This window comes from Nannospalax galili, unplaced genomic scaffold, assembly GCF_000622305.1.
Source record: "Nannospalax galili isolate Female #2095 unplaced genomic scaffold, S.galili_v1.0 scaffold120, whole genome shotgun sequence".
Classification (NCBI taxonomy): Eukaryota; Metazoa; Chordata; class Mammalia; order Rodentia; family Spalacidae; genus Nannospalax; species Nannospalax galili.
The window spans coordinates 5,816,174-5,840,470 of NW_008350324.1; the positions used below are offsets into that span (position 1 = coordinate 5,816,174).

The following is a 24,297-nucleotide window of genomic DNA, read 5'->3' on the forward strand; positions in this document are numbered from 1 at the left end:
AGTTCTGTCTGGCCTGCATTACCAGTGGGGGCAGGAGATACTTTTAAAGAACTGCAATAGAGAAATCCAGGGAGCAGGGCCAGTGCTTGCCTAGTATGCACAAGGCCTTGGGTTTCCGCCCCAGTACTGGTAGGGGAGGGGAGGGGGAACACAGAGAGCAGGAAAGCTAGTTTCCGAGATACAAGAGCAACTTACTGACTCTTACATGTTAAAGTCCCCCCTTTGTCAAAGGAAGAAAAGGGGAAAAGGCAAGTGTTTGAGCAGGGGGCTTTGTAGAGAAAGTAATCGTAATATAGCCTTCAAACATGATAGCAACAAACCAAAATTCTGAAAACCTTTTTAATTCACATACAGCAATTTGTACATTATAGCAAAATTTGTATTCAAGAATAAGTTATCCATACAGTACATAAAACATAAAGATTTGCCAAATACCTTCTGCCTATAATGATAGAAGATGAAATCCCCTCTTCATGTTACAATGTTGCTTATTCCAGCCACACACTGGCTGTTAGGAGGCAGTGGATAACACTGTTCTCAACAGTGTCAGCACTAAGATGACATTTGCAACAAGAGATCTAGCCCTGAAGAAGAACACAAAGGAATCTCAGGGAAGAGATCAAACCTTGATTTAGGTTAAGAAACTGTTATGTAAAAATAGTGTTGTCTGGCCCAAGTTTGTAATGATCACTATTCCTTTTTCCTACACGGTCCAGAAATGATCAAAGGCAGAAGATTCTTACCAGATAAAGCCATATGGATTGCTGGTCTAAAAGTCAAGGCAGGTTAGTTGACTTAATTCTTTGGTGCTGGTGACTGTTAGTTTGTAGAAGTTCAGTAGTCAGGTGAAGGAAGCAATGGTGCTGGGAGCTGTCAAGCTACACTTGTGGTCTCTTAAGCAGGTCTAACTAGAGGGACTCTTGACACTTCCTGCCCAGCGTGGCTTCATCTGCCAGTGGTGGTCAGTCAGGACTGACAGGAGGGGGGTATGGAATGGTGCCTGCTGCTGGCACTGGTGAGGGCATCTAGCCCAGGGCCTTTCTAGCTTAGCTTCTCCCTTCCAGCCAACTGGAACCACTTTAGCAAAAAGAAAAAGACATTGGCTTAGTGTCACTTTACCCCAGAGCCTTGAGAAGGCTTTTTGTCAGAATGTTCTGATTACTTGGACACCTTTTGAAAGGAAGTCTTCTGTGATGGGTGACTTCCAATGCACTGTCACAAAACTTTGCAGCTGCAAAGTCTGCAGTACCTGGCATGCCTACTGACTTTGCCTAAGAGCTGCATGTTTGATGGGCTAAGAAGTACCCACCCCTAAGTTTGAAGCTGATTAAGCTTCTGGCCATGGGAAAGGGACTGTCCAACCAGTCCCTTTTCTGTGCAGATTGGAGAATTATCTGGACCAGAGTGCCTCAGCAGATTGCCTTTCTCTGGTGAGCATTCTTTTGAAAGAGAAATCCAAGAATATTGCTTATATCTTTGGTTCATACTTAAAAAGAAATATTTTAAGGAAAGACAGGTATCCTTAAAGAAGGACCACAAATCTGTATCTCTTGTTGATCTGCAAATACACTGGGGGGATTTCTAGGGTGATGCATATCCCTTAAAGACCCTACAACATTGCAGAATACAGGGGGAACAAAGCCCCACATAAAGCAGGCAGTACTGTTGGTTTCAGGCTGGATATCATGTTTACCTCTGATTGACGTATCTGGGAATTCTAGAGTCCTGATTCCCTAAGGCCATTGCCATGAATCCAGAGACTGAATAGCTCTGCTGGCCCATAAACAGCAGACCCTAGTCCCTGTTCCACTTGATAGTGGGAAGAGCCAATCACTTGTGAACTTGTGTCACTTGTGAAAAACGAGTATAGGTGGTTTGACTTCAGGACCCTTCGTAGACAAGTCTGTGTGTCTAGGGATGTATGCTTCCCTCAGTGAAGTGGCCATCAGCTGGGACAGAGCAATTTTGTGGGATGTTAAGAGTTTCTTAATAGTGGTGCCAGCTTCCATTCTGGCTCTGAACAGGGCCTAAATAAATAAGCTATTAAATGCTTGGAAGTGAGGTGAGCCTATGAGTCTAAGTAAAGGGTCACTAGAAAGGCCCAGGAGCCCTTCCCTCAGTGTTTGTTCCTTTCCTACCCATTCCTTCCTTCCTTTTCAAAGCAGTCATAAACCAGAGACCAGTTTTTATTCATAAGGCACCAGAGTAGAACATTCCTTGCCACCCTCCTCTCAGCAGTTGCCTGGACTTCCCTGAAAGGACACTGACTACCCAGCAGCAAGCGACTATTCTGAGGATAGGCAGACAAAAGTGGCTTGGACCAGGAGTCATGCAGCTGTGCTTAGCTGTTGTTGACTGTAGAATGGCAACAGTGCAGTGAAATAAGCCAAAGTTTCCTGCAGAAACCTGAATCCTTTAAAAAACTAATCTGGGCAGGGCGTGGTGGCACACGCCTTTAATCCCAGCACTTGTGAGGCAGAGGCAGGCGGATCTCTGTGAGTTCAAGGCCAGCCTGGTCTACATAGTGAGTTCTAGGACAGCTGGGGCTACAGGGAGACCGTCTCAAAAAGACCAAAAAAAAAAAAAAAATTGAGGTAAAATGTTTAAAATCATTTTTGACCTTGAGCTTGTCCCTCTGGCAGAGCTTCTGTCCTGAAGCCGAGAGTAGAAATAGGATTGAGTTGTCACCTATGGCACGGTGTGTGGACGAACCCGAAGCCACAGGGAGGAAACCACATGAGAATCCAGGACTTGTTAGTGTTTTGTGCTTCCTGATGATCCTACCTGGTACGAAGTCTGTCATCAGCTGTGACAGCATCAGTTTCCACTGCCCACTCTAGGCCCACGGCCCCACCTTCTCTGTGGTGGTGATTTGGCCAAGGGCTAGTTGCACCTGTGCACAAGAACTCCATCTGTAAACAGTTGAGAGAAAGCCAGGGGCTAGATGAGGCTGGCTGACAGGTGGCCTGTGACAGCCTGATGGAAGGGCATATCTGAGCTTGGAAGGGCTGATAGGTCCTTCAGCTCGGGGGTCAGGGTGGGGGAGTGGTGTTTACATTCACAAGTTTGCATCTCTGCATAGCTGTCAGAGAGGGGTGTACTGGTTGTCAATGGCCCGCATGTGGGTCCGAGAGGAGGAGTCCATCTCATAGTCTGAATCCCGGGCACTGCTCACAGGCTCTGGCTCCAGGTGCCGCAGGCTATTGGCCAGTTCCTCAGGTGAAGGCACCAGATGGAAGATCTGCTCTGGGGGTGTCACTTGGCCTGGGAGAGCCTCTGGGCCAAGCCCTGGAGGACAGTCAGCAGAGCTGAGGTGGGGAAGGCCCAGCTCTGAGTCCCAGTGGGGAAGAGAGAAAGGGAAGAGGACAGTGCTGCAGGAACCTGGAAAAATGACCAGCAGAGAGACATGAGTCTTGACACAATGAAGACAGGTCACCAAACAGGAAATTTAGAACCTCTATATGACATCACCCTTGACAAAGAATCTGAGGTTCTCCTACCTGGTGCCTGGGAGACGACAACCACATAGCTAGAGAGCCGGACATCACAGGCAGCTCCACACTCGAGTGGGATGGGTGAGCGCTGGAAGTGGTAGAGCATGTCCACCACAGAGGGAAAGTGCAGGTGCTGCACACGGCATTGGCCATGTTCTGTCAAGGCCAGGCGGAGGTGCTGCAGGAGGAGGCAGAGGTAAACCTGCTGTTCAGGCTGCATCGGACCCACCTCTGCCCATTCACTTCTATCTTTACCTTGGCTCTGCCCTGGAAGTTGAATGTGAGCACATACTCCCCTCTCCGGGATTCGCTTTGCCGCACCAGGAACACACCGTGGGCATCAGGGCCCTGCAGCTGAACCAGTTGTGCAGCCTTCACCCTGGAGATGGGGCCATGGAACCAGGGATAACAAGACAGGAAATGGTCCGTTTTCTGGCAGGCTGGGTCCAGCAGCAGCCCAGGAGAAGCACCTGGCAGAGAAGATGGGTGGTGGTGACCCCACGTGGGGGCTACATGTCCAGCACACCCAGAGGCCAAAGGCCTGGCACACACCTTGGTCCAGGGAGTCCGTGCTTCCCCTTGGGGAGCTGACCAGACCAGGTTCAGGAGCAGAGGGAAGTGTCTGCTCTGCATCAGTGCTCTCCAGCCTGCAGGGGAAGAGGCCAAGTGAGGAGCAGAGCTGGCAAGAAGAAAGCTAGAGCTGAGGCTGGGCAGGGGTGGGCCTCACCCTTGGCCTGTGCTCATCCCAAGCTCAGCTAGCCACGAGTTCAGCTGTTGTTCGTCGCCTACCTCGAAGATGATATCTGTCCGGTCTTTGACCTGCAGAGAGAAAAGGAGGTGGCTCTGGATCTGAGGAATGTGTGACTTCTTCCAAGGAGCCACACCCCTGGCACTCACCTTCAACACGAAGGTATAGAGGTTGTCGGGCATCTCCAGACGTGTGCATCGCCGGACCTCCTGGATACTAGAACAGGCTGCTTGGAGCTTGGGCTTTGAACTCTAGGAGACCAAGAGGATCATTGAAGGGCTTGTCCCTGGAGGCTTTTCTTCCTTCAGGCCTCTCGGATTGTGTGCAGTCACTTCTACTACTGGTGGAGGGAGGCACAGAACACCCTTTCCCTGCAGCTTCTTCAGCTTTTGTCTTAATAAGAAGATGCTTAGAAACCTGTGCTGGCAAGGACCTGCCTTCCACCCCTTCACTTGGATCTCCTCCCAGTTGGTGGAAGAGAGCTCTCAGTCAGGTAGCTGCCAACCTCGCCCCATCCTACCACGCCAGACTCAGGGTAAAGCCTACCCCAAATGCAGTTGGTTAAAGAACAGCTCCCTAAACCACTGACATCATGGCTGAACAGCCTGGCTGGGAGATGCCACCTCGTGGCAAGCAGCTCAGGGTATCTTACGACCCAAAGTCAGCTGCTCCTAGGAGGAAGGCCACCCTTCTCCTGCCTTCCAGGTCCCTTGTGATAACATTGTTCTTGCAGGGTCATAAGACTGCTGAGGGTTTCCAGCAGAGATTAAGAGATAAACTAGGAGAACAGAAGGAAGGACAGAGGATCTGACAAGCTTTTGCCCCAAGTTCAGGAGACAACCAGATGTTCCCAGAAAATGTTGAAATCTCTCCAAATAAGCAAGTTCAAGGACTTTTCCCTCTACTTCTTGCTCCATCTTAAGAGAGTCTACTCCCATGCTAACATGTTTTAATCAGGTTGGCCTGTCATAGCAGGTTCATATGAGGGAGACCTACAGCAGAGAGGGACCAAGCTAGAACCTGTCCTGTTTAGGGCCACTTCCAGCAGGTGGCTACCCTAGAAGAATAAGAAGGAACTGGAGACATTCCACTCTGAAAGAAGGAGTCCTGGGTGACCTACTTTTGGCAGGATAGAATAAGGTAGCACATCCTGGGGCGGGGGAGCATTGATTCCCAGTAGAGTGGGGTTTTTCCTCCCCTGGATGTTTATGCCAGCCCTCCTGACCCTGCCTCTTTTCTAGCCACAACACAGGCCTAGCAAACGTTCTTAGTCAGCCATGCCATCTCCTTGCCCATAGGAGGCATTGAAGGAAATAAGCCAGGCACGGGGAGGAACAGGGCTGCTCTGCCACTCAGTTATCCAGATTAACCAGCAAAAGTGGCACTGATTGGTGCCTCTGTGATGGCTGCACTCCAGCAGCAGAGGACGTCCTGAGCAGGCAGTGGTGGGGGAGATACCTCAGCCTGCCCCAGGCTGGGCCTCTGGCCCATCTGGTTGATCCACTGAGGGGATAAAAGAACACATCCTAACTATTGTAAGGGAAGGGGGATAAGGGATCCACAGGGTAGGGAATTCTGCCAGGACAAATACAATAGTATGTACTGAGTACATACATGAAGCTGTCATGCTCTAGAGCCAAGTCATCCTGGTCCCCATGTTTGTTGCCTGGAAATTCTTGCACCTTGTCCTCTACCTTAGGCACTGTTCTCATTTGTTTCTCCATTGCTGTGACAAAACACTCTGACCACTACCAACTTGGGGAGGAAAGGGTTTGTCTTACATCTCCCAGGTCACAGTTCATCAGGGAGCCCAAGGCAGGAACTCAGGGCAGGAACCTGTAGTCAGCGCAGGCCATGGAGGAACACTGCTTACTGGCTTGCTCCCCTGCCCCTGCTCAACCTGCTTTCTTATGAAACACAGGACCACACTCCCAAGGGTGGCACCACCCACATCACTCAACAATCAATAAGATGCCCCATGGCTATGGCCACAGGCCATTCCAATGAAGGCAATTCCCCAATTGAGGTTCCCTCAGCCCAGGTGAGTCAAGTTGACATAAAAGCTATCCAGCACAGGCACCTGTCTTCAACAGCCTGGTACTATGTTCTCGTAGTCCCTCAGTGGACCCCAAAGGTCCATAGGGAGAATGGGGACTGCTGAACCTTTATACTGTGGATGCCAGAAGGAAAGGGGGATCCCATAATGAGAGGGCAAGTAGAGACCCTGACAATGAATGGTCTTACTCCAGGCCTGTGCCTAGGGAACCTCCCAGTACTCAGAACAGGCAGAACACAGCCTCAGGCACTCAGAAAGGCAGCTCCCAGCCTAGAGCAAGATCCTGTGTTCCAAAACAGATTTTAGTCTAATTATAGGGGTACCTAAGAGCTGGGAAACAGTCCTTAAGTTTTCTGAGCTTCCTGGAAACCAATTGTAAGAATTCATTAAAAGCTCTGACAAGCAGAGACTAGAACCTAAACACCTCCCAGACTCCACCCTCTTTGGCAGGCTACTGAAATGAGTAGTCAAGGTGAGAAGGTTTGTCATCTTGCCAACTCTCCCTAGCCATAGTTCCTGGCTGCCAGGCCTGGGCTGCATATCTATTTAGCTGTGTATCACTTGTCTCCTTTGCCTCTCTTCTCTCCCCAGAGAAATGATGTTGGCCTAAGGACAGGTACAAAAGTCCCTGAGGAATGTTTTACCATGGGGCATCCAGCACAAGAGCAGCACTTCACCTCTCGGCTAGGCAGGAGCAGGGGCATGGAGCATGGTCCAGAGTAGCACATAGGCCAAGGGATGGTGGGAGGCTAGAAAGAATGCCATCCCCACCACTGGGGATTGGAACACAGGCTTTTCAGGGTTCACATGCCAGCAACACATTGGACCAGAGGCTAAGGAGGAAGAAAGTTGCAGAGAATCAGGCTGCAATTGCAAGTAGGTGATTCCCTCAAATGGTTGAGATGGGACTGCTGGTAGCACACGGAAAGCTGGTGACATCCAGGCGCCTGAAGGAGCGTGGGAACAGGAGGCTGAGTACACCCTCCCCAAGCACCAAGGAACCTCAAAAGTCTTGACCCATCCCTCAAGGCAAGATTGATGTTAGGGTTCTCAGAACCTCCGCTCTAGAGTGCAGAGTTGGGTTGGACTGGAAACAAGGCAACATCTTGAGCCCCCAAAGTAGGCAGCACCAAAATGAACTCCCAACAGTTAACATCTTGATCCCTGTTACAAGGCTGCTGCTTTCTACCTAGGCACTACTACTCTGGCTCCTCTGCTCAGAGCCCCAGAGGCACCAGCCCTCCTCCTTCCTTCCATCTAGTTACATAGAGCACTGCTGCTAGGAACTCCTATTTCCTCTACCTAAAAGGCAGTTCCCCATCTTTGTCTGGCTACCTCTAGACTGGGGCTCCTTACCTGATTGTTGACTGCTTACCACTTGTTCTAGACATGGGAGTTCAAGGAGACGTGGCTGTCCCCAGGACCAAGCTGAGCCTGCTATGCCATAGGTAGTGCTCTGCTCCACAGGGGGAGGGGGAGGGCAAAACAGGAATCATTTCACTGGGTCAGGATGGAGGGCAGGGTGCCAACTGGAAATTAGCTTGGCATCATGGCTTGCCTGACCATGATGCCTGACCTCCCTGGCCATAAGGATCCCTTCCAATACCACAGTCCTGTGTGTCCCAGCAGCTTTTTCTTAGCTTATCAGGTGGCCATGGTTTCCTGTGACTCAGCTGCCTCTACCCCTTGCCTGGAGTGCCCTGGGCTTCAGGCGGGTTGGCCTGGGGAAGGCACTTGGAGAGTCACAGACAGTAGGTATGATACATAGAGCAATGGGTGGTGCCTGTGACTCCTGGCATGTCTGGGCAAGGAGGCAAGTGGGCTGTAGGGAGTTATCCCTTGTGGTCATGGAAGGCAGCAGGCCAGGCCTAGGAGCTGCTGACTGGGTGTTGGGACTACAGGCCTCTTCTTTTGTCCCAAACCAGGACAGAAGACCAGGCCTCATGTCTACTTCATAGACACTTCAAATGCCCACTTCAGCCACCTTTCTCTGTGTGACTCTGTGCAACTCCTACTCAGTTCTGTCTCTGATAAGAAATTGGGTATGGCAGGGTCTACAGGCAAGGGATTACAGATGCTTCCAGGAAAACCACAAAGTGGGGACACCTGCCCTTTCCTGGAAATGGTTTCCTCAGTGCCAGACTCAGCATCACCCTGCTGGTGAGATTCCCCTCCCCCCTCCAGGCAGGCAACACTGGTCTTCTAAGTGACCATGTACACTGGCCTGCCTTCTCCCCCCCTCTCCCCCAACATGCTGGGACCAGGTGGGAAGGGGGGAAGGGACAAGTTTGCTCAGACCCATCAGAAGGAGCTACACTGACAGACACAAAGTGCCTCTCAGAGGGAAATGACCCCTGACCCAAATCCACAGTGACAGACACAAAGCTCCTCTCTCATGCTGGGGCTGCCCCCTTCCCAAACAGCCCATCCAGGCCCCTCTGGGATTTGGTACCCGCTCCTGCTGTGGGCGTGGCCCTGCACAGCACCTGCTTGCTGATGCTGAGAGAAATGGTCTGGGTGACCTGGGAAGCGCTGATGCCTTCTTCAGGTTGTACCCTCACAGCCTTTCCTCCTGAAGTGCCACATGGGGGGGAAACAACCCTGGACTGGTGCCACAGCTGGCTGGCAAGAGCTTCAGTTAGCCCTCATTGGATCCTGTCTGCAGAAAGTCACACAAAGATAGACTGTGCAGCACCAACTGTAGGCCAGTTTTGTCTGCTGCCATGGGCCATACCTGGAGCTCCCCACAACCCCATAGGAACCTTCTTGTATCCTGTACACCTCCTGGCTAGCCTGGCCTTCACGGGCACACCTTCAGGTCATCAGCACCAGGTTAGGCTTGCCCATGATTAGGCCCCAGGCAGGACTTCAAAGTGATGCCATGGTGTCACAGGCTGAAGGGCTGAGAGCAGGGCCAGTTGCAGAAGCCCCATCCCAGCACCACAGCCTCAGTATCTGCTTGGTGCCAGCAAGGGTAGAAGAGGCTGCAGTTAAGAAATAACATTGTTTCTGTCACCAGCCTCAGAGAATGTGAACCCAGAGGAGGGGAGCTTGCCACCAACATCCCCAAAAGCCAAGGATGATAGCTACTGCTGCCTTTGAAGAAAAATGGTGATGCAAAAAAGGGTAAAGAAGAGCCTTGGGGCTAGCAGGCTAGAAGGAAGGCTCCAGCCATCCCCATTGCAGCCAAAATGGCACTGGGAGCCCCCTCTTTGCTGCCCCAGCACGTATATGCTGGAATTCATTAAGGCTGGACTGAAGATTAAGGTTGGACAGAAGAGAATTGGATAAACACTGGAGGGTTAAATGATGCCAGTGTAGAAAAGGCTTTTGAGCAGAGAAGGCAAAGTGTGAAACTATTGAAAGAAAAAAAAAACACTGCCTGGTCTTGACCGTCTCAAACCTGAAACAGGCCAGGGAGCTTTTAAAAAGAGAAATGAAGGCTGGGCATGGTGGCTAATGCCTTTAACCCCAGCACTTAGGAGGCAGAGGCATCAGATCTCTGAGTCCATGGCCAGCCATGGCTACATAATGATAACAACATTGAGAAGTGCAAAATGAGGCAGGTCCTTGCTACCTGTGACAGAGCCAGGATCCATGAGATATAAAGGGTCTTTGCAAATCATTAAGTAAAAGGTAGTACAGGCTGGAGGTGTAGCAATTGGTGAGTGCTTCCCTCGCTATAGTGAAGCCTTGAGCTCAATCCCCAGGACCACATAAATAAGGCCTGAGGGCTCACACAATCTCAGCACACCAGGAACAGGCTGGAGACTCAGAAGTGACTACATAATAAGCTTGAGGACAGCCTGGGAAATGACTGAAAAGGAAGGCTGGAGAGAGGGCTCAGCAGTTAAGTGCACTGATTCCAGTTAATTCCCAGCACCCACATGACAGCTATCAACTGTCCATCACTCCAATTTCAGGGGCTCCAACACCGTCTTCTGACCTGCATGACACCAGTGCACTTACAGGCAATACACTCACACAAGAAAATAATAAGACTGAAAAGAGCAGAACAGAAAAGAGTGGCAGGCTGAGGATGCAGAGCCCTTGCCTTGCACACAAAGGCCTGATGTCCAACCAGATGACCAGGGGTTTGAAACAGTCCACAGAGAGAATTGTTAGTGGCCTGGGACTTCTAAGAGGTGGCAATTTCTAGAGTTAAATATGTAAATATGCTAAATAACCAATAACACACTTCAGCAAGTAAATTTTATGGTACAATTTTGAGACAGGGTCTCCCTGTAGCCCCAGCTCTCCTGGAACTCACTATGTAGACCAAGCTGGCCTTGAACTCAGATCCACCTGCCTCTGCCTTCCAAGTGCTAGGACTACAGGCATGCACCACCTCACCTGGCTATTGTCTTTTGCATGTATGATGAGCTATATTTTTCTTTTTTAAAAAAGCTGATGAGCTGGGCGTGGTAGCGTACGCCTTAATCCCAGCACTCAGGAGGCAGAGGCAGACAGATCTCTGTGAGTTCAAGGCCAGCCTGGTCTACATAGTGAGTTCCAGGAGAGCAGGGGCTACAGGGAAACCCTGCTTTTAAAAAAAAAAAAAGGATAGAGAGATGGCTCCATGGTGCTTGCTGTGCTTGAAAAGGCCTCAAGTTCAGTTCCCAGTACCTGTGTCAGGCAGCTTATAACTGCCTGTAACTCCAGCTCCAGAGGAGGCTTGGACATGCACACACAGACATAATTCAAATAGAAACAAATCTTTAGAGAAGAGGGGGCTGGAGAGATGGCTCCGCAGTTAAGAACACTGGCTGCTCTTGCAGAGGATCCAGGTGATGGCTAACAACTATCCTGAACTCCAGTTCCAAGGGATCCAAAGCCCTCTTCTGGTTCTGACAGGTACTGTATGAGATGGGTACATTTACATACATGTAGGCAAAATGCTCATATACATTTTTTTCTTTTAAGGATAAGACAGCCTGGGAAGCTGAGGCAATAGGATTGCAAGTTCCAGGCCAGCCTAAGATACTTAGTGGGAAAAGAACAAGATAATAATGCCCAGTGCTGGCACCATTCGGTAAACAGAGTACCTCTGGTAGCTACTGATAAAGGACATAGTGCAGTAGAAGTGGTCACTGAGCATGGAAAGGACGTGCACACTTAGCCAGCTGGAGCCAGCCATGCCTCAGGTCCTTTATGCACTGTTGTAGGAATGTCATTATGCAACAGTTTCGGAAAATAGCTTTGCAGCTCCTTGAAATGACAAGCATAGGTTTACCCCACAACTCATTGGCTACGTAATTCAAGTAAGTCTATGCAAAAATGTACAAGTGTTCAAAGTGTTATTCATTAGTGCTTTAAAGTGTAAACAACCTAATTTCCATTAACTCCTGTGTTAGGAAAGAAAATATAGTAAATCCATACGAGGAAACTATCTGGACATCGAAAGGAACAAGATAATGATGTATGACCACTCTCGATGCACCTTGGAAACCTGTCTGGGATACAACCTAGACACAAAGACCACCTACTGCCTGAGCCCTTCTGAGATGACACAAGTATCAGAAGTAGAGGATAGTGATAGCCCTAAACTAGTGAACTATATCTTCCAATACAAGGGTAGCCCTACCCAGTCAGTACTTGCCCTCTAGGGATTCCACCTTGGGAGACTCCTGAGCTCAGCTCATTGGAGGGAAGACCTGGCAGCCAGTGCTTAAAAGGCTCTTAAAAACCAAAGAAAGTTTCAAGGGAACACCAGTCAAAAGGTTACTGCTGCAGTGTGCTGGTACAGTGGGTCACACGGGCTGGAGTGCCCTGCATTGGAAGTCTCCACAACCCAGATCCAGGACCTCAGGGCTGGTGACAAGGCCTTTTGGAGGAACCCAAGTGAGAGATAGGTAAAGAAAGCCCAGGATAACCAGTCATCTACCAAGTGTCCTTTGCTCTTGGGGGTCTGGTTTGTTTTGGTCACATTAGGTGATGATACCATCAGTTTCCTAGATGGCAGCAGCACTCTGAGGCTACATTGGCCCCTTCCAGAAGCTGTCTGGGAGGGACAGCTCTGCCATGAACTTAACCTAGGCAGCTCCTTTGTGGTGCCATGGCCTGTCTAGGGGGGCTGCATCCACTGGTCCCAGCCTCAGCTTAGATAGAAAGTGTGGGTGTGGGGCCCAGAAAGGAAGCTGAGGAGGAAGCCCCCCTCATTTGTGAGGCTGCTACGGAGACCTTATGTTAGCTTCCTTTTCCATTTGCAAAGCAGTGGGTGGGGGATTTCCACAGCTTGTGGCCTACAGGGTTTGCCACTAGTTGTGCCAGTACCTTCTGACCTGAGGTTGGTGGGTAGCAGCCTTCTGCCTGACTGGGGAGGGAATCTGGGTACCCAGATCTGGAGGCTTCCCAATGCAGGAAACCCCTTCTACTCAGGATGGAAAGTTGTGTCAGGGTCATCATTGAGCTTGCTTTGGGCACAAAGCAAGGCAAGTGCTGGCTCAGTTTTCCATAATCAAATCAACCTCTCAGTGCAGAGCCACACACTAAGGACACAAGAAATAAGGTCTAAGTTCAGGCTACCATCAGCCCTTCTCCAGTGCCCACCACAAACAAACCGGACCAACTTCCAGGAAACCACAATAGCAAACGGGCACAATGGGGCATCAGGCGGCCCTGGTAGAGGCTTCAGGCCAGGTAGGGATTAAGTGACATATCCCCGCTCCCCGTCCCAGTCCAGGCATGTTCTTAATCTGGAACTGTAGCTGAAGGAAGCCCACAATATGATAGTCATGGTTTCAGCGGGTTGGGAGGTTCTGAGCAGTGTAGCCCTTTTTCAAAACTTATTTTTCACAGAACCCTGTTAAGGGAGTAGAAGGGATGGTTCTGTGTGTAGCACAGGCCTCTCAGGAACCCTAACATCCCCTTTTTCCTTTATGAGTCCCACAGGACCAGAGCAAACCCCTCTATTGCTTATTTCACAGCTCAGAGGGGCGGGCATCTATGTGCCCTGGTTACATAGCAGCCTCTGGCTGGTCTGCCCAAGGTGGGTGGGCCTGGTAAGCACTGGCTGCCCTCTGTGATGCCTGGATGTCATGTAGGCCATGAGACTGCAGGCAAGGCTTGGTCTCTGATTTTAGGGATCTCAACACTACCCTGGGTCCTAGTGCCCCCTACACCTTTTGCCTACACAAGACCCTATTTCTGCCTCTTCTACCTCTGGATGGTGTGGCCTTGTGCCCATCTCCTCATCTAGGGGCCCCTCACAGGGATTGTGAGGACTCCTTGGCTTGGACAGCTATGGTGCTCCAAATTAGAGCGCTCTGGGCATCAGGAACAGCAGCCCTACCCATCTTCCAAGGGTCAAGTGCCTTTCCCACAGTTTGGGGGGAAGGGTACGGTGCCTAGAACCAGGCAGGGCTTCCTGCCACCTCCTCCCCAGCCCAGAGGAAACCACCAGACCGGCAGTGGCTGGCCCTTTCTTTCTGCTTCCTCTTTCCCACACGGCAGGGAGGCCAGGTCCCTGAGCCCTTGGGCCTCCCAGCCTCTGTCCTTATGCTTATAAGATGCAGGGCTCTCTTCCCTTTACCACCCTGGCTTCTGAAGTACCCACCACAGGCCTCATGGTCACGTTCACAAGACACCCAATGCTGACCACACTGCAGACTGGCTGGGATGAAATGATGGGACTACCTACCTACACGTCACATGCCCATGGGTGGGAGCCAAGCCACCCATCAATAGGAGGCGCTCCACTCAGCACTTCCAGGGAGCCCTGACTCCTTCCTCCCCAGCTAGGTCCTGCAGGCCATGTATGGGGTGAGCTAAGTAAGGGACCCTTAGTCAGCTCCTTGGGACCTCAGCAGGCCTGGACAGTGATTGCAGGAGTCCTTCCTGTCCACATTTGCCTCAGCAGGGAAGGGCCATGGTTATTTGACAACAGAAACAGAACCTAATTCAGCTCAGCTGTCCAGTTCCAATCCCTACCTATTCACCCATATCCCAGCCCTGGAGTCTGTGGAATGTAGAGTAACAGCAACTGCCTTTACAGGGCTTCTGCAAAGAACAAGAAGGCCAACTTCAGCAGAGGACCAGTATGCAGACCACTCACATCTGAACATGTCACCTGCCATCCCTGGTGAGCTCAGGGTCTGCTTCCAAACTGCCCCCCCCCCGACACTGAGGTCAGGGACATCCACTGCATCTGAATTAGCCCTATGTCCCTGGCAACACCCCAAAACCAGATGAGGCAGGAAGCTGTCCCTGTCACCATTAGAGAAGCCTGACACAGGACCCCTGGATGACACATCCAGTCTGTTCACATTCCTGTTGCCCACCATCCTTGACTCATAGTAAGGTGGGTTGCTTATGACTGGCCTCTGGGACCAGGGGTCAGAGCCCTGATGAGCCTTGTCCATGGCCTCTCCTTCCCCATGTTTCCAAGGGGACAGTGAGCCCCACCACAACATCCCCAGGCTCAAGTTAGGGCTGGCATGGGGGCAGTCAAGGTACCCAACCCTGTCCAGCAGGTGGGCATGAATACCTGGCTTTCCCAGGAGAGGTAAGGTGATCTTGGGAAGCTATAGGGAATTCTGGGAAGTTCCTCCAGACCACTGTTAAGCCCAGACTCTGGATCTTCTGGCTCACACCCCTAACTGGGTTCTCTTTGCAGCTGTAAGACCTCCCCACCTTTCCTATCCCATCCCTTCCTGTTCCCTCTGCCTCTGACAGCCTAGCTGTCTCTCACATTTGCCTGGTTCTCGCCCACTCAGGGCCTTTGGGCCTACCACTCCTCAGCTAGGGCCTTGTTCATACAAATCTCTCAGGATCAGCACTTGCTGCTGAATTTTTCCTGGTCATATCCCAGGGGGTCACCAAGACCTAGCACTTATGGGAAGGGGCCTCCTGGCAGCCTGCAGGATCACCACTGAAATCAGAAGACTTCATTCCTGACCTTGGCCAACAGCCAGCCTTATTTGTTCCTATCAGTCTCTCTCCAACACCCATAGAGGCCGCATCCTTTGCACATCTCCTGTGGCAGCCCACACAGCAATCCTCCTTTCTTTCACACATGAGAATGACAAGCACTGAATTGAGAAGTGGGAGGTCACAGCTGGCCGACAAGAGGTAGCAGGGATCTAGCACTAGGAGACACTGAACCAAGTCTGGTCACAGCAGGAATGGCCTGCTGAGCCTCTTGCTGTTCTAGCTCCACAATCCTCCCACCAGTCCTGTTCCCATGAAACTCCAGGGGACCAGTGTTCAGATGCAGCTCCAGCCCTTCCTTGCTGGATTTTTTTAACCCACTGGCAGATTTTCCTTCTGTGTGTAGCACCTCCCCCAGCCTGATCTAGGTCAGAGGTGAGGGCTGAGTACCAGGCAGGTTCACTCCAAAGATGACACCCAGAATCCCTCCTGCTCCTGACACTCTGGAAGCCATGGGGAGTGGTGGCACTGGGCCCTCCATCTCGCCAAGGTATCAGGACCAAGCCTGGCATAACCTGTTGCTCTGCAGGCTGGGAAAGGCTACCAGGCCACTCCCCATGTGGAGACACCCCAGACTCCATGGCAGTCATTAGGCCTGGGCTTTTTGGGAGGCACAATGCTGGAGGACTCCTATGCAGCCTCAATGGTACCTCTAACTGGAACACTGGTGGAAAATGCAACTGTCCTCAGTCCCAGTCTCTACTACCCAGACTTCCTCCCCCACAGCGACCTGTGTCCACTGATCACCTGCTATAGCTTTTTTTTTTTTTTTTTTTTTGGTCTTTTTGAGACAGGATCTCCCTGTAGCCCCAGCTGTCCTGGAACTCACTATGTAGACCAGGCTGGCCTTGAACTCACAGAGATCTGCCTGCCTGTGCCTCCCGAGTGCTGGGATTAAAGGCGTGTGCCACTACGCCCGGCTGCTGCCTTTTTTTTTTTTTTTAAATCTTTGTGAGATGGGGTCTCCCTGTAGCCCCAGCTGCTGGCCTGGAACGCACTATGTAAACCAGGCTGGCCTTGAACTCACAAACAGCCGCCTGCCTCTGCCTCTCAAGTGCTGGGGTTAAAGGCTTGAGCCACCATGCCTGGCTAGAAAAGCTATTTTTTACGGTTTTTTAAGGGGCTGGAGAGATGGCTCAGCAGTGAAGAGGACTGCTCCTGCAGAGGACATGGGTTCAATTCCCAGCATCCCCCTAGTGGCTGACTACCATCCATAAGTCCAGTTTCAGGGGCTCCAACACCACCTTTTGACCTTCCGTGGGCATTGCACGACATGGGTGCACTTAGATACATGCAGACAATACACTCATACACATAAAAACATTAAAAAAAATTTGTGTGTGTGCGTGCATATGAGTACAGCTGGGGCTATAGGGAGACCCTGTCTCAAAAAGACAGAAAAAAAAAACCAAAACACCAAAATAGAAACCACCAAATAATCTGCAGGCCATCAAATAAAGCAACTGTAAGGAGTCACCTCACAGACTGGCACTTGACACTGCAAAAGCATTGATGAATCAAAACATGATGTGAGCACAAGGAGCCTACCAAAAGTGTTAATTCACATGTTCAAGAACAAATTACTGGGACTCAGCATGTCATTCACTTGCCTAACATACATGAAGCCCTGGGTTCACTTCCCAGTACCTCATACCTGTAATTCCAGTGCTCTGGAAGTGGAGGCAGAAGGATAAAAAATTCAAGGTCATCCTCAGCTACCAACTAGGTTAAAGTGAGACTAGGTTAAAAAGACTTCTCAAAAAGAAAACCAGGGGCTGGAGAGATGGCTCAGCGGTTAAGAGTGCTTGTTTCTCTTGTAGGATTGGAGTTTAATTTCCAGCACTCACATCAGGCAGCTCACAACCACAGTTTCAGAAGACCTGATGCCCTCTTCTGACCTCCAAGGGCATCTGCATGCATGTGGTACACATAGATTCAGGTATACATACATACGTACATATAAAAAAGTTTTTAAAAACAAAACCATACCAGACATCCAAGCTGTGGAGACAGAGGACTGGAGGTGGGTTGGGATGTTGAATGGGGAAATGTAGAGGGCTTGAATGTGGGAGGTGTCACTTGGAGGCACACATGGAAACTCAGAGCTTCAGGGATGCATGACACCAAACTGACATTTAGTAAGGTCACTTGTAGAGAGAACTCTTATAAGCCCCTGTGTTACCCTCATTATCTTTCCTTTACAATGTGACAGTCTGGAAATCCATGCTCATTAGGAGCCTTGTTCCTTCCCCAGCTCCATCTAGAATAGCAGTTACCCATCCCTAATGTGTGCCTGATACACAGTAGGTGTTCAATAAATGTCCAGTGACCATCTGCACCACCCAGACCAAGAGCACTTCAGGGCTGGTCTCATGTCACTGCCACCCTACAGCCAGGCTTTCACACCGAATGGGACCACAAAGCACAGGAAGGAAATGAACTAGGTAGACTGCCTGGCTTCACACAACCCCATGCAGATAGGTTTCAGTGCTGGCCTGGGGCACAGATCCCCTAGGAATGAAGCCCAGTATCATGAGCAGGGACAAGTCTTAAACAAGAAAACTCCAGAATGGCCAAAGTAGGATGTTAAGAAACCCAGCAATTTGGGAGTCTTGAAAATAAAGCTATGTGTCACTGCTCGCCAGATGCAGACTTTCAAGAACTTGGAATCAACCTGCTCTAACCCACATGACACGTGTGAACGGAAACCAAAGGGGTCCCTAGGCTCTACACAATCACTGGTCCATCTAAAATAGTTAAGGTTGTCACAAAGTGCCCTGGCCAGAACCTGATTTGGTGGGAACATAAAGGGGTGCAGGAGAAATGCCAGCACCCTCAGAGACAGCAGTTAACAGGGTGTCAGATCAGGCCCAGCGATGCCAAGCGCTCAGAAGCTGGGAGCCAGGCTGCTGCAGAGTACGAAGGTACTTCCCGCTTCGCACCTCTCTTCTGGTCATCTAAACCCGTTCGCTTCCATCTGGACGCTGTGGTCCCCACACCGCCATCTGCAGGGCCTGGCCCCCGGGTGTTTACCTTGGGCGGGTCGAAGAGCTCCAGCAGGCGGTCGTGGCCGGGGCCCAAGGCTCGCAGCGCCAGGCGGCCCCGCTGCCAGCGCGCGCCGCTGTCCATGGCCACCTCGTCTGCCAGGCTGTAGTGCAGCGCTGCCTCCTTGAGGGCCTCAGCCGGCGGCTCCCGGGCCAGGCTCCAGGGCAGCAGCTTGCGGGCCAGGCCGGGCCTGGCGGGGGCATCGGACACGTCCGCGGCGGAGGCGGTGGCAGGGGCACAGGTGGCAGTGCCGGAGGTTGGCAGCTCCCCGGCAGACCGGCGGCGGAAGAGTTGCCGCAGGCCGCGGCGCAGGTGCTGCAGGGCGCAGGCAGGCCGCGGGCCAAGCTCCTCGGAACTACGGGCCTTGGGCAGCACGGGGCCTGTTTCCCGGGGGCCCGTGTCGCGGTAGTCGCGGCCCGGTGGCGCGGCCCGACCCTCGCGCACCTCTCGGACGAAGTGGCGCTGGAAGAGCTCCGCGAACTGCAGCGACACGAGCTCCGCGCGTGGTGGTTGCGGGTGCGCACGCGCGAACAGCCAGTACTGGTGAGCCAGCTCCCGCGCTGCGGCAGCTGCATGCAACTCGCAGAAATCGCTCCAGCCTCGTGGGGAGGTAGGCGAGGCGGGCGCCGACGACGCGCAGGAGGCAGGGGTCTGCACCGTGGGCCCGTTCATGGCGGAGAGCGAGGAGGGGCGGCTGGGCTGAAAGACAGGGGCAGAGGAGGAGTGAGCAGGTGCAGGACACCCCCATCTCCACGGGAGACACAGGGTCTACCCACACTCGGGAAATAGCAGGCGGGCAGCACAGAAAGCCTGGATACTGTATGGGTGGATAGGGTGGCAACAGGAGATCGCCTCTGCAGAGGGTAGGAGAGCCCAGAACCACCCAGAGTAAGGCATGGAGATCTTCTGGAATTTTCCATTTAATATTTCGGACCCTGGTTGACCACATGGAACGAAACCTAGGAGATGGGGGACTGCTGTTCTTCAACCAACCACTAGGAGATATACCCAGAGTGTATCAAAGGTCAAAAATCGAGCAATAATATCCAGTGCTAGTGAAGACTAGGAACCAGGCAGTCCACTACCTTAGAGCATGAAGGGGTACAACTTCTTTGGACAACAATTTGGCAAGATCAATTTTGGACCCATTTCCCACTTTCAAAAGTATTTAGGGGTCTGGAGAGATGGCTCAACAGTTAAGAACACTGGTTGTTCTTGAAGAAGACCCAGGTTCGAATCCCAGCACCCACATGGCAGCTAACAACTGTAACTCCAGTCCCAGGGGATCTGACAGCCTCTTCTGACTTCCACGGGCATTGCAGGACACGGGTGCACTTACCTACATGCAGGCAATACATGCATACACATAAAATAAAGGTATTTAGGATAAGCACTTGCTCATATGCTCATATATGTTTCCCCTGCTACACTGGTGATAACCCAGACACCTAGCAGGCAAAGTAGGCGAGGTGAGGGCTGGTGCTTCTGTCCTATGAAGGTGGCAGAGTCAATCTACCACCTCCTTCAGGAAGCTCCAAGGCACACACTTCACCTGGAAGTCAAACCACGCAGCATTCCAGTATCTATGACCCTATTCACGTAAACACACACAAACTGCAATTGTTTTCATCGTGCTACAGGTTTTTTTGTTTTGTTTTGTTTTTTTGGTCTTTTTGAAACAGGGTCTCCCTGTAGCCCCAGCTGTCCTGGAACTCACTATGTAGACCAGGCTGGCCTTGAACTCACAGAGATCCGCCTGCCTCTGCCTCCTGAGTGCTGGGATTAAAGGCGTGTGCCACCATGCCCGGCGAGCCACAGTTTTTATATGCACAATAACACATTTAATGGTGGCCAACAAAGGCCTGACCAGAGACAGACCCATCCTGAAACAGTGGAAACTCTCAGGGAACCAGATTTGGGGTGCAGGGGCGAGTAACTGAAGTAGATGGTTACTCCCTCTAGAAAACATGGTTAAGGCCAGGCATGGTAGCACATGCCTTTAATCCCAGCACTCACTCAGAAGGCAGAGGCAGGCAGATCTTTGTGAGTTCAAGGCCAAAGTGGTCTACATAGTTCCAGGCCAGCTGGGGCTTCAGGGAGACCCCATCTCAAAGAAACAAACAAAAAAAAACATGGTTAGGAACACAGAGTCTGAGCCTGTGTTCAAATCCCAATTCCTCCTCTCACTAGTTGACTTCCTTCATTGTTCTCTGCCTCAGTTTCCCATCTGTCAAGGGATAACTCCATTCTTGCCTGCCTCACTCAAAGACTTAAAGACTCTCAGAACCTTAGAAAAACTCAGTGTGGGCTGGCTGCCATCCTAATTTAAATGTTACCATGACAGTGTGCTGACATCTCCATACACAGACCACATTGACCAGACTCAAGGGTGCAACTGATCTGGCCTGATGGAGGACTCAGACAGACATAGGCACAAGACAGTCAAACCAGCACTGAACTTGGTGCAGTTAGTAATTGGTGTTGCTCCTAAGGCAGGGCAAGGGATGAGAAGTGGGACACAGATATCCCTACAGCACACCCTGAATCAAAAGCACCATCCAGGCGTGCCTGTCATGGCCGGCTGCCATGGATTTCCCTCATTCACTCCCCTCAGTATACCAAGGGCCTGCTGAGTAACATGCACTGTATTGAGTCCTGGGGATACAACAGTAAACAGGAAAGATATTTAAAACTCTCACCCTCAGCTGGCATGGTGACATATGCCTGTAACCCCAGGTGGAAGCAGGAAGATCAAGAGTTCAAGGTCATCCTTGGCTACATAGCAAAGCTACATGAGACCAGCACTGTTGTTTTTTTGTTTTTGTCTTTTTGAAACAGGGTCTCCCTGTAGCCCCAGCTGGCCTGGAACTCACCAGGCTGTCCTTGAACTCAGAGCTCTGCCTGCCTCTGCCTCCCAAGTGCTAGGATTAAAGGCATGTGCCACCACAACTTGTTAAGACCTGCATTCTTTTTCTTTTTTTTTTGAGACAGGGTCTCTCTGTAGCTTTAGCTAGCGTGGAACTCACTATGTAGACCAGGCTGGTCTTGAACTCACAGGGATCCGCCTGCCTCTGCCTCCCGAGGGCTGGGACTTTTGTTCTTTTAAAAAAGCCCCATCCTCCCAGGGCTCACTACAAAAGGGACTTGGTATTTGTCTGTAGCCACTGACACCTGACCACACCTGTCTAAACTTTAATTTCCACCAATTTGCTACCCCCAATGCCCCACTGCATAGATTCCTCTGAGCCAGGACCTTCCAGGCACCCTATTAACCAAGCCCAGCTAGGCACCCCACTCCAACACCCCTTACGTAGGTGACACTGGCTGTGTACCCACCACCATAGGCATTGTTCTGACAACTCTTGGCCTCACAAAACCCTAGGGTACAAGGCTGAAGTATAGTAAGAAGGTCACCCTGTATGAGTAGAGAGCTCACGAAAGGCACCCCAAAATACCTGATCTGAACCCAAATGCACCCCAGGAACTAACTGCCCTACTAGAGAGTGCTTACTGCATGAATGACAGACCCAGGGGACACTTGCTCAGCTCCTGCTGGAGTTGGAAATCACTTGGCCAGATTTGGAAGGCCAAACCTGCCAACTGATTAGAAAGTGCAGCCACTTACAGTAAAATAAATGATCCCACTCCAGGCTCCCTAAATTCCCACTGGAAGGGTGCCGTCCTTAGGTCCAGGTTAAAGATGGGGAAAACAGGCTGGAGAGGTGGCTCAGCAGTTAAGAGCACTGGTTACTGTTGCAAAGGATCCAGGTTTGAATCCCGGCACCCATATGGCACCCACACGGCAGCTTACAACCATTTGTAATTCCAGTTCTGGAGGAATCCGATGCCCTCCTCTGACCTCCACAGACATTCTGTGGCACAGGTGCACTTACATGAAGGAAATATACTCATAAAAATAAAAATAATAAAATATTTTTAAAGATGGGGAAATCAAGACACAGGAGGTGGTGGAAACAGATCCCAGCTAGCCTGTTCACAAGCATGGGCTAAAAGAGAGTGACACTGCATACCATCCTGTAGTGTGCCTGCTTGCTTCTAGGGCCAACTCAGAGCAGGTGCGCCCCAGGTACCTCTTAGGGTGGGCAAGGCAGTCTCAGATCACACTCCCAACTCCACATGGGACTCTAAGTGTACCTCTGGGACCCTATTCTGATCAAAGTGTCTATAGGGGCATGGCACAGGCCAGAGAAGAGAATGGCTGATGCTACTGATTACTGATAGAGCAACAGGCAAGGAAGCAGGCCACCAACCAAGCCCAAGCCTCATGGGTGGCGTGGGGAATGGAATAAAGGCCATCCCAGGGCGAGGTGACTCCAGGATAGATCACCAGCCAGGATGTCAGCAGCAGGCTTAGTTGCCAGGGGACTGTGCCAGTGAAGTGTGCTGGCCAGGGGGGCGGGGTGAGATGAGGCAGCAGAACAGTGGGCCCCTCTGGTGCCTGGGCCATGCATTACTGAACACTTACTATGTGTTAGAAGATGAGGAGCAATTGCTCAGCTTGTGGCAACCCTGGGACAGGGCACACAAGCTGTAAGGAAGAAACTGCCATTTTAACTGAACCTAGGTGCCCCCAGGCTTAGTCTATGCTAGGTTCTTTGTCAGTGGGACCTCAGGGAATGCTATCTTTTCAGAGCCATCTTCCCCACAGAGGGTATACTACCTAACCTGTCCAACCTGTGCTTTAGAAAAACAGTCTTCTCCAAATCCCCAGGCTGATGACCCCAGGGTGAGAAGAAGAGCTGGGCTTAGGGTGCGTAGCACCATACTCCCAAATCTCTGCAGCAAACATGGCAGGGGGTAGTCAGCTCCTGCCAGCAGCAGGTGAGGGCTATATCTCAGGACCCAGCTGTCCCAGAGAACCTGCCACAGGCAACCCAGACAGGTAGTGCTAGTGGGGGGAGCTGCAGCCAGCCCAGGAACACTGAGGCCCTGCCAAGTTAGTAAGAACGGCAGGGTACTAGACAGCCGGGGATGGGGCCCTGTGACCCACCCTCCCAACCCATGACTGCAGACAGGGCTCAGCAGCCTCTCAGCTCAGCCCTACCCCACAAACCTACCTGTTTCCATGTAATGAGAGCAAAAGATGCCTCATTATTTGGAGTGCTCACCCATCAGGCAGGTTAAAGGAGCAGGTCCCATCCAAAGAAGATGGAGCAGGAAACCCCATACCACCCTTCAAGAGCTGCCTCCTCCAGAGAGACCTCCAGTCTGGCTCCAGGCTGCTGAGAGAACCAGTGTACTTCTCACAGCCTTGCCCACAGAAAGTGCAGAGTCTGGGGGCTGTACTTGGGTATGGCTCAGCTTGGCCTTGAGAGGCTAAGGCTAGAAGACCTGGCAGCCAACAGCCCCCAACCCAGGTCACCTAGTGCCCTGTTGACATTTATCAGGCCAGCCCAGTCTGCCAGAACAGGAAGTGTCCTCAGTCTTCCTTTGCCCTGCCTCCCAGCCTGACACCCCAGTCAGCGACTGCCCCCAAGTGGGTTCAGGGAGAGTAGGAGATGAGCACCTCCCCCCTCTGGAGTGAATACCTTCCCTATCCCAAGCAGGGCTTCCTTCACCTGCCCCATGGTTAAGGGTGGCAGAAGATGTACCCCAAAGAGGGATACCTGCCAGTGAGTCTCCCCAAATCCTGTGCTGCCTGGGGATATGAAGAGAGCCTCCAGCTTCTGTGCACCCCAGCCCACAACATGACCCTCCCTGGGATGCTCCTGAGATGACACAAGAGGGAGCAAAGAGCAGAGTCCACCTCCCGGATCTAGAGACCACACTGAGCCCCCAACTCCTAAAACCTAAGCTCTCCACTGGCTGCTGTGAGTCAGTCTGCAAGCAGGGCTCAGACTTCCTCCCTCCCTCCCTCCCTCCCTCCCGGTCTCCCTGGGGACATATCCTGGGCAGCGGCTGGCTTCCCCCTCTCCAGCAGCTAAGGGGGGGCACATCCGGACAGGCCCCCAGGGGCTCCATGCCTGGTTCACCAGGAAGCCCCAGGCCAGCGCAAACCCCCCACC

General features: G+C 51.6%; 1 protein-coding gene across 1 annotated transcript in view; it reads right to left on the bottom strand.

Annotated features, from left to right (window-relative positions):
• Positions 1-324: 324 nt before the first annotated feature.
• Sh2b3 (SH2B adaptor protein 3) overlaps positions 325-24,297 on the bottom strand; it is a 27,388-nt gene continuing 3,415 nt past the window's right edge. The window contains exons 2-8 of the mRNA XM_008847528.3: positions 18,260-18,970; positions 4,392-4,493; positions 4,222-4,313; positions 4,047-4,141; positions 3,750-3,964; positions 3,501-3,672; positions 325-3,381 (exon numbers count right to left, since the gene is read on the bottom strand). Of these exons, the coding sequence (XP_008845750.1) occupies positions 3,086-3,381; positions 3,501-3,672; positions 3,750-3,964; positions 4,047-4,141; positions 4,222-4,313; positions 4,392-4,493; positions 18,260-18,943 (1,656 nt within the window). The 5' untranslated portion in view covers positions 18,944-18,970 and the 3' untranslated portion in view covers positions 325-3,085. The remainder of the gene's footprint in view (positions 3,382-3,500; positions 3,673-3,749; positions 3,965-4,046; positions 4,142-4,221; positions 4,314-4,391; positions 4,494-18,259; positions 18,971-24,297) is intronic.